This window comes from Melozone crissalis, unplaced genomic scaffold (genome assembly GCF_028551555.1).
Source record: "Melozone crissalis strain CALT ecotype California unplaced genomic scaffold, PUWL_Pcris_2 ptg000006l_1, whole genome shotgun sequence".
NCBI classification, from domain to species: domain Eukaryota; kingdom Metazoa; phylum Chordata; class Aves; order Passeriformes; family Passerellidae; genus Melozone; species Melozone crissalis.
Window position 1 is genome coordinate 26,763,995 of NW_026535784.1, and position 10,349 is coordinate 26,774,343.

The 10,349-nt window shown below is 44.6% G+C and overlaps 1 protein-coding gene across 3 annotated transcripts in view; it reads left to right on the forward strand.

The window, feature by feature from the left end:
• Positions 1-8,743, forward strand: part of IRF2 (interferon regulatory factor 2) — a 39,330-nt gene extending 30,587 nt beyond the window's left edge. For all 3 annotated transcript variants that reach the window (XM_054294547.1, XM_054294555.1, XM_054294563.1), the window contains exons 8-10: positions 839-1,003; positions 5,978-6,024; positions 7,397-8,743. In XM_054294547.1, the coding sequence (XP_054150522.1) occupies positions 839-1,003; positions 5,978-6,024; positions 7,397-7,708 (524 nt within the window). In that variant the 3' untranslated portion in view covers positions 7,709-8,743. The remainder of the gene's footprint in view (positions 1-838; positions 1,004-5,977; positions 6,025-7,396) is intronic.
• The last annotated feature ends 1,606 nt before the right edge of the window (positions 8,744-10,349 follow it).

Sequence of the window (10,349 nt, forward strand, 5' to 3'; positions counted from 1 at the left end):
CTCCATCCCTGTGCATTCTTCTGATCTAACTCGTTGGCTTTCAGTTCTGTGCTGGATTAATGCATTTGTCGTGTATTCATACAGCTGGGATTAAAGGAGGAGTTGTACAAGACAGGAAATTCTGTCAAGCAGCTTCAGACAAATGGGATTCTGGCTTTTACCATACTTTTGCTTTGCTCAGTAACTTCTTGGTACCTTGGTTTGTCAACCTTTTTCAAAAGGTTGTAGTGTAGAACAACTAATATCTGCAAAGCATTTCAGGACACTTGGAAAGCATCCATGGTTGCTTCACTTTGTAGAAATAAGTAACACTCCTTTGATATTAAATTTCATGTGCTCTTTTGGTATTAAATATCATGTGCCTGGGGGAATAGGAAACCCCTCAGTTAATATCTAACCATACTGTAGCTTTCTGTCACAAACTGTGGGGATTGCAGGTACAAACTTCTTTTCTGCATACCATCGATAGCATTGCAAGGGTCAGTGACAGTAGCCATCTACCTGGAGCAGAAATTTTCTATAGATTCATGTCATATGTACATCAGAGTCCCACAGTGTTTTGCTTGACCCCATGGCAAGGTTTTTGCATGCTGGTTCAGGTCTTCTGTTGTAAAGTTTACCTTAGAGCATTCAGAGACCGTGGTTTACAGCTTGCTTGTTGAGGATCACAGATTTCCTTTAGAGAAACTCTCACTGAAACTTATATCCCCTGAAAGCAGGTGGTGGCCATGGAAAAAAGTGCTGAGACTGTTGAAGACTCAGATACCAAGCAGGCTCTTAGAGGTTCAACAGAGTTGAGATGTTATCAGTAATCAATTTTTTTGTTTCTAATCCCAAGTTGTAGGACAGCCACACCTTGATGGCAGCAGTGAGGAGCAGGTGATAGTTGCCAACCCTCCTGATGTTTGTCAGGTGGTAGAGGTGACAACAGAAAGTGATGAACAGCCCCTCAGCATGAGCCAGCTGTACCCTCTACAGATCTCCCCTGTCTCATCCTATGCAGGTAAGCAACTTGGTGTTTCTTTGCACTCCCTTTTCTGGAAATGTTGGGAAGACCCTGCGGGAAAGAGGGGCTAGCTAATGAAGATTCAGAAATGTGTACCCATCTGCCTTCTGAATTGTTAATGAAACTCAAAAATGCACAGTCCTCTGCCTATTTCCTTGGGAAACAACTTGTCAGATCTCAGTTTGGAAATGTGAGCTGCAGATTTTAGCTTGTGAGCAATGGAAAAAGAGCATTAGGTATAATGCAGAGATCTTTTAAAGGGGGATTTTTGGTGCAAATGACATGCCCCTACCTTACTAAAGATCAAAGGTCCTTTTTGCTCTCTGTTTACTCAGTGTCTAGCACAGTGTGCAGTGCTAAGGGCTGCACTGATGGTATATATGCAGATATGGAGCTGAGGGCCTGGGGGGAGTGGGTTTGCCTTGCTGCAGACTAGAAGAGCCATGCAGTGACTGATAGCAAGTGATCTTTCAAACAACAGAGCTGTGGACATCTGGCTCCCAACGTCTGCCTGCCGTCTGGATTCTCTGATACCTAAAAAGAGGATGAGATAACAGGCTTCCCCCTACTCCCTGTGAGGGTCGTTATGGTTTCCCTTTTCATCTGGCCCCTTATTTTCTCATAGCTGTTAGGAAGTCTTTGGCACTCATTTATCCCTTATCCAAGTCTAACAGTGTGTTCAGAAGTTTCTAGGGGTGAACAGACACAAATGTATGTGTGGACATGCTATGTAGAGTTCCCACAATCATACGTCTTATTTCATAGGAATGTGAAAAAAACAAATGTGACAAAGCCACATTTGAAAGTAAAAAGGTTTCAGATCCAAACTGTCCTGTCTGTTTTAACATGGTGCTAATTTGCAGGCCTTAGGAGACTGGGTAGAAACACAAATGTCACCTTTTAAGGCAAATTTAAGTATAAATAGTTCTCCATGCATTTTATTATTTTACACATGGTTTTGCCTTTGACTTATTAGGCTGAAATTCCTTCTAGACACATTTTTATAAAGTATTTATTTAGTAATTTTTATCTTTGGGCCCTAGTGAATTGTATGATGTTCCTTTGGATTGTGTCCACTGTTAGTCTCACATATGTTGATAAACAATTATGCTTTCCAATGTGTTTAGTCTGCAATGACCAAAGCATGTAGAAGACCTTTGCAAAGCATAAGGCAGGGAGATAGGAGAGTGCCTAAATTTATTAGCAGGAGGGAGACAACGGCCTTTGAAACATCTTTCCTCTTTACAAATGCGTCCTAGAAAACTTTTCCATCTCTGCAAACATCACAATGATGCAATCTTTTATCTTCTGCTACAGGATATAAATTCTTGAAATGCAGACAGAAGTCACTGTCTTGGTTTGGAAGTCATGGTGGTTTCTTGGACTGGAATGATAGAGAAGGGTGGTCTGGTGACCACCTTGACATGAGTAAATCATGACCTACCTGCCCTTAGGTCATTGCAATCAGCCTGCAAAAGGAAAAAGATTGAAGTACTTCTGCTATCCCCTTACTCTGTCTTAGTACCTTGATGGTCTTCAGTTGTCTTAAATTATATCTGGACCTGCTAGCCCAAAACTCAGATAAGAGTTTCATGTCACTGGCATGCTTTTGAGCACATTTCCAGGCAGCTCTTGATGATCTTGACTACTGTAGCTAGAGGCCAGTAAGAAGTGAAGTACTGCAAGGGTCTGTCCTGGGGAAAGTCTTATTTAATATATCAATGAGCAGAAGATATGTTGGAGACATGTTTGTGAGCTTCACAGGTGACACCAAATAGGGTGCACGAGTTTGTTTGAGGGCAGAGACATCATCCAGAGTCCTGAAGAGATTGCAGGAATGGGTCAGCAGAAACCTTATGAAATTGAGCAAGGGCACATGTGGAGTCCTGTGCATTGGAAGGAAGAGATATTTACAGCAATAGCAGGGGCTGATGATATGGAGAGTAGCTCTGCAGAAGGGTGGGTAGGCAGTGAGCTGAGTGCAAGACACCAGAGCACCTCAGGCACAGAGAAAGGCACCAGTTTTCAGGAGCATGGCCAGTAGGTTAGGGAAGTGATTATCCTCCTCTGCTCCACGCTGGTTGCACTACTTTAAAAGTACTGCATCCAGTCTTGAGCTCCCTTGCCCAAGAAACAAACAAACTGGAGCAATGCAGAGAAGGGCTATGCAGGGTATGGCCTCTCACTCTGTGAGAAGACAGAGGGACTGGGGCTTGCTCAGCCTGGAGAAGAGATGGTTTTGAGGACTTCATAGCAGCTGCCTCTACTGCAGGGATGTTCCCAAGAAGGCAGAGCCAGGCTCTTCACAGCAGTGCATGGTAATAGGATGAGAAACAGCAGGCTAAATTGAAACAAAAAATATGGTCCAGCTGAATATAAGAACAAGTATCACCTGTTCCACCACAAGGACAGTCAGGCAGTGGAGCAGGATACCCAGAAAGATTGTGCTGCCTCCATCCTGAGAAGTTTTCAAGACCTGAAGGGATAAGACCCCAAGCAGTCCAATCTAGTCCTGTAGCTGGCCCTGCTTTCAGCAAGAGGTGGGGCTGTAGACTACCTGAGGCCCCTTCCAACCTGAATTGTTCTATGAACCAGTGTTTTTTTAAGGATGTATTTGCTCTTGAGGCTGGAGCAAGGACAGAAGTCTGTGTGTTAGAACCCTAAAATTTCTAGGACACTCTTGTGACGATTTCTGCTTTGTCTTGCTGCACACAGACCTGTATAGAACCACAGGAACTTTGGCCCTGTGCTTGTGGTTTGCTCTGTCAGGTGCTACTGGCTGAATGGCAGGAAAGAGTATGACCATAACAGCTGTGCAGGAACAGTTAGTTGAGCTCTTCTAAAACAACAACCAAAAAAAGTAGCCAGATATGTCAGCTGTCCTACATAAATCTGGTTTATTTCAAAACACCTCTGGTTCCTTTCTGAGGTAACTCAGGCAAATGACATGAGTTACCCATGTGAGTTTTTTCATATATCCGCTGATGTCTATGAAATCCTTTTGGTTCTTATTACCCAAGCTGTTGTCAATGTTTGACACTGATTCAAATACCCTTCTTGAAAGAAATAACCTCTCTAACTTTCCATGCCTGTGTGGCCAGCTTCCCTGGCTTTGCTAGCTATAGTGCTATCTCTTACTCAGCATTTTGTTATGTATAAACACCAAGGATGGATTCCTTTTCAGCTGCATCACTCTGTTTTTGTTGTGACATGCTTCTTCATGTCCAGGAATATCTGTTACTTGTCTCTATGTGGATTCCTTCAATTGATTCTCTCTTCTTTGTGTGAATTAATTTTTCCTCTCCTCCCCCCAGTATGGCTTAATTAGCCAACTTAGTCACATTGGCACATCTTTCTCTGCCTGGGCCAGTGAAGGAGAAGCCCTGCAGTGCATGGGCATTGCAGCTTGATTTAATGTTTTGGACTGCTCCTCTGCTTCCTGCACACTGTGGTGGAGACTCTGGCACAGGAGAGGTGCTGGCTTTGGAAGCAGCAGTCTGGAGTAGCTGGGCTGGACTAAAAGGACTTTGGGTACAGTTTAGATCCTGGGGGGCTGAAACAGTGGTTCAGCCCATTGGTTTACAGTCTCCTGCCTAAACCTAATGCTGAGCCAGGCCTTGAGAGGATGGCAAGGTACTGCCAGTGTCTCTGAAGGTGTGCAGGGGCACAGTCCATGAGACATGATCTATGCACTCTTAGCACTCATGTTATGTCCGGTGCAGAGCATGAGGTTGGGCTCTGGGAAGGTGGAGTTGCAGGGGCTGTGCAAAGCAGTTTGCATGGACTGAAATGCATAACACAGAGCTGAGGGTGAAAACTGGGGCTTCAGAGCTCTCTTGCCTGCTACGATAATTCATCACATCATTCCCTGAATTGTGTGATTTCTGTGTTCCTTGGGGATGAGCCCTGTCTGTGCAGGGCTCAGGGGGTTGGAGTGCTGGTATCCTGATAGATGCCATGGGTTATCCTCCCAGGAAACAGGACACAGTGGTTCAAAACCCCACAGTCTGAAGAAAACCTGCAGTCCAGACCTCCACTGGATTAGTCTGGGACCCAGTGGCTGTGCTGAAGGCAGCAGCCATCACTACAGACTGAAAAGAGGGGTTTCTGCCCTGTCTCAGAGGTGTCTGAGGCACAGCAGTCTCAACCACTCATGGGCCAGGAGCCTGACCTTAGGAGACATGTCTTCAGGCACACACAGGCTTGAAAACACAGTACAAATTCCTGCATTTCAGGCTCTTCTGCAAGGGAGGGCTGCAGCTGCAGGACGATGGCGGTTCCACTGGAACTGTGCTCCTGCATTTGTGCTCTGGTTCAAGTGATGAGGGTGAGGGAGGCCATGGGCAGTGGGGATAGGTGATGGGGCTGGAGACTGTGGTATTGCCACTTGCTCAAGTGAGGGGTGAAGGGTTGGGAAAGGCTGGGAGTAGTAGCAAAAGCAAAACTATATCAACTGTACCAGAGTATGTCAATAGTAATAAAGCCCCAGAAGTGACAACAAGCCCTTGAGGTAGCAGGCTGAGATAACAGTTAATGAAACAAAACCACATTTATCTCCTCTAGGATGGAGTTGTTAGTGATTTTGCCAGGAGATAAAGATTTGGACAGAACTTTATCTGTTGCAGGGCCTGGAGTGGCTGTAGAGGGACAAGGGAGAGGGGGCATCCCCTGCTTGCTGGAGATTCTTCCCAGAAAGCACATATCTACTTCTTCCCTCTCTATTGCTGTCTTTTCCACAACATAGACATGTTAACTGTGATAACCATGTGAATTTACCCCAGTTGTTCAAGGCAGCTGTGCTGTCTAGCCCTGCTGTGGCAGGGTCTCCATGCTTCTCCATTGTTTTCTCGTTGTTTGATTTGACTCTGTTTGCTTCCACTTGTTGGACACACATCAGGCCTCCTGAGCTGGAATATGTTACTATAGATAGAACAGCATGAGTTTCATTTTTGTTTCTATTTTGTTTGACAGAAAGTGAAACAACTGACAGCGTTCCAAGCGATGAAGAAAATGCAGAGGTAAGTGCTTTTTGGATTTTTAGCAGTTTGGACCAAGGTCTCAAGATCCATGCTCTGAGATATTTTTGCCCCTTCTCTACTGCAGCTCTGTCTACCAGTGGAATATTCATTTTGGTAATAGCTAGGGGAGAAAAGCAGACCAGGAAGGTTCAGGGGATACAGACATTTGGATGATTGTCACAGAATTAGAATCTCTACAAATTAACTTCTCCTCATCTGTCCAAACAACAAGATTAGTTTGCACAATAAGGTGTTCTGCAGTGCCATCACCAGTGCCAGCTAGTATGTTAACATGATGCATTGACCTTGCTGGGTAGTGAGTTTTTTATCTTGGTTGAAAGCTTGCTCGCTTTGTTTTCCTTAAATGGCATCTGAACTCATACAACTGGAGGAAATGCTTACACTTATGACTGAAATTAGGCTAGAATGTTTGAGGTAGGTGGGGCAGAAAGCTTTCCTGAGCAGTCATTTGGGTATTGCTGAGTGAAAGGAATCCATGGGGAGAATAACCTAAGCTGCACGTATACAAAAACACCACTTGCCTTTTATTTTGGGGCTGCCATCAAGGTACCAGACCTTGTACCAGACCAGTACCATGTGTACTTAAAGGCCAAGTGAAGCTCATTGAGGACTCTTGGATGCCCTGTGCTCCAGCTGTATTTTCGCACAAGTCCTTTTGCAAAGCTCTCTCCTGCTGTGTCCCTCACCAAAGGCTCTCTGAATCCTCCTTCTTGGAGAACCACCAGTTGTATAACAACACAGCTAACCCACCTGGTCTCTGGTGCCTTGGCTGGGGTGGTGCCCATGTAGACTGCCAGTAGTGACTCCACAGACCTCCTCCAACAGAACATGCCATTGCTGCATCTGTGGTGGGCAAACAAGTGGATGCTCATCCTCCCTTGATGAACTTCTTCCCTGTGATGAGGGATGCACTGTCAATGACAGTGATTTCCCAGCCAGCAGCCTCGCATGTGTTGCTAGCTTGGGTAGTGTTGGGTCTCTGTGCCTGCCTCTTGACAGGAAGGTGCTCTCTCTGGTAACAGAGGAGACACAACCATTTGGAGTTCTAAATGTCTGTATCCATTTTTGTCTCTGGCATCCTGGGAATAAGGCCTTTATTTTCCATTCAGAAGAGCAGATAGTGCCTCTTGAGTGCTGGAGAGCCAACAAAATTTAAGATGACTCCAGAAAAGTAGAAATGGCCAAGAGACATCCTAAGCCAGTGGCTAGAGGCTCAGGCTCCTAGAGGCAGGATAATTCCTGTGCAATATGCGGATATTTCTATCTTCATCTTGTTACTTGGAGTACTTCACGAAGTTGTGTTCACTTATACAGTCTTCCTTTCTTTCTTTCTTTCTTCCCCCATTTCTAGGGACGACTTCATTGGCAGAAAAAAAACATTGAAGGCAAACAGTATCTCAGCAATCTAGGAATGAGGAACACTTCTCATATGCTTCCCAGCATGGCAACTTTTGTAGCCAACAAGCCTGACCTCCAAGTCACCGTGAAAGAAGAAAGCTGCCCACTGCCTTACAACAGCTCCTGGCCTCCTTTCCCAGACATCCCTCTGCCACAAGTCGTGTCCACAGCCTCCACAAGCAGCAGCCAGCCAGACCGTGAGACACGGGCCAGCGTCATCAAGAAAACGTCAGACATCACTCAGTCAAGAGTCAAGAGCTGCTAAGCCTTTGACAGTGTGGTTTTTTAGCTTTGTTTTGTTTGGTTTTGTATTTTACGTTTCTCTGAGAGAGGTTCATCCCTTGACGCACACGAGACAAACCCTAAGGTAAAGCCTTGGCAATAGAAAACATTGCAGTGTCTGACTCCAGTGCCGGAGTGGTTTTAACTCAGGACTCCAGCAGTCAGTGTGTACACCTGAACCCATCTTTCCAAGGTTGCTACATAGGAAAAGAACCCAAGAACTTTGGCCCACTCGCAGGTTCCAGTGTTTCATAAGAGGACCAACCCACCACAAGGGAAGTGGTGCTGCTGCGCTTCTTGCTGTCAAGGCTGTGATGGAACTGAAAGCCTCAGAATGGGAGAGAAAATGTGAACTAGCTGGAATATTTTTAAATAAAGAAAAATCTATTGTGAATATTGTATATAGTGCAGTACTAGCAAAGTTGCAGTCTGCTTCTGCACCTTATTAAGAAAGCACTTACAAAAGGCCTTTTATTACCTTGCTCTACTTAATGGCACATTGAAGGTCCCTCTCCACCTGTATTCTTTTCCAAGGCTATTCTTGCTAAAGTGTCTTTAAAGAATAGAGGAAGGGAAAGGAAACTAAAACTTTCCATGTGGATTTCATATGTTCTGAGACTGCTTTCATCATGTTTGTTTCTAATCTGCTATGCTTGAATGCCGCGTGGTACAATAGAAAAAAGAAAAGAAACTTATTACAGAGATATTATGCAAATTCCCAGATTTAAAAAAGAAGAAAAATACTCTAATTCTAACCAGAGCAAGCTTTTTTATTTTTTATACAGGGGAATATTTTATTCAAAGTAAAATTCTAAAGTGAATATAATTTTTTTTAATCTTTTCTACAGCAAAATTTATAATTTTAAGATTCAGTCCTTGGTTATCAGCAGTTATGACATCCTTGTGGCACATTTTTTTTTAATTTTGTAAAGGTGAAATAGCTTTTATGAGCTCATGTAGCAATCAGATTATCCTGTGGATTGATAATAAATATGGTATATAGTTAAATTTTTAATAATCCTCTTGTTTGTCTCTCATTTTTAATCTTTCAGAAGCCCCAGATGGTATGGGTTTGATAGGTGAATGTGACCTCTCAGAGTGAGCAGTTGGCATAAGCTGCCTGTGCAATTTCTGCAACACCCATTCAACAGGATGGGAAGTGCTGTGCTTGAGGCAGCTCAAGGTGGACAGAGCAATTAGAACTCAAAGGTGATTTATTCAAGTTTGGCCTCAAATGTAGAGGTTGGGAGCTGGGCACCTCTTCAGCTGTTTCTCCATGGCTGTGCTTTGAACAAGTTACCTCATGGAAGGGATCATGTCAAAATCCATCCCCCACCCCATGCAAGCCCAGCTGTACTCCCACTGTTCCTCATAGATCCCCATATGGCTTGCTTGCAGTTTCCTTGTCTGGAAAAATCTCATTTTGCAGCTTCAACCAATTAATAGAATTAATCAGAAATCAAGTTAGCATTGAGCAGGGCTTTCAACATTGCTGCCTGATGGCAAGTTGTGATTCCTGGAAAGCTGTAGTGTATGTCAGTGAGGGTGCACAGTGACTCACATGGTTGTGGCAGTGGGCAGGCTGTGCCCATTGCACAGCACTGTGCACTTGGGGCTGGCATGGACGGAAAGAAGTTGAGAGCACTCACCCTTTTGCAGTTGTTTAAGCTGTTGGGTGTGACACAGTTTGATTCAGATACATAAAATGCGTGGACAGAGTGCCCTTCAGATGTGATTATCATTCTCATACCAGCCTGACAGGTGTGTGAGCTGAGAGCAGAGTGTATTGGGCTGATGAGCAATAACATGCACAGCAATGGCTGTGTCACAGGGAGAGATGCTAGCTGGCTACTAAAAAAGGAAACTAAACAGAAAAATTTTGCTGTGTTCTTAACCTGATCCTACAGTTCCAAGTTTCTTCATAGGTCCGTGTAAAACTTGTAATTTTGTCACCCACTGCCTGGTGGCCTGGGAAGACAAGGTTAGAGCTTTGGTTAGAGTTGGGAGTAAGAGGAATGTCCAAGCTGTACTTGGAACGGATCTAAAAACTTGCAAGGGTTAAAATTATATATGTAAACTTCCTATTTTCTGTCCTTTTCATTTGGTCATTCATTTACCTTTCCAGTTTCTTAGTTTCTAAGGCTGATTCAGCTGCCTACATAGAGCCTGACCCCCAACAGGGCTGCCAGAGCAGAGTGAGGGCTGAGCTGTCTTTTCTGTGTGTCCTGCCTGACTTGCCTTCAGAAAGCCTGGCTGGTCACTGGGGTGAGAAGATGGTTGCCCAAGAGTTGCCCTGGGCTATACAAATGCTTGTTTGCAAAGCAAGAACTACCACTTGCCAGGAGAAGGATTTGCTGCTCTTAGCATCACCTATCTGAAACTCAGGAGTAGGCAGCAGGGAAAGGCAGGCACGCTCAGCTTAACCCACAAGTTAACTTTGACATAGCTGAAGGAAGTTATGAGGTCACATCTCCACTTTGGCCATCCATGTGAGAGTTGATACCAGCATGCAGATGGCCAGGCAACTTGGCTTGGTCTCCTCTAGATCCTGCAAGGAGGGCAGCTGAGTTGCAAAACCACTGACCCCCACCCTGCTGCAGAAGTGAGCAATAGGAGACACACAC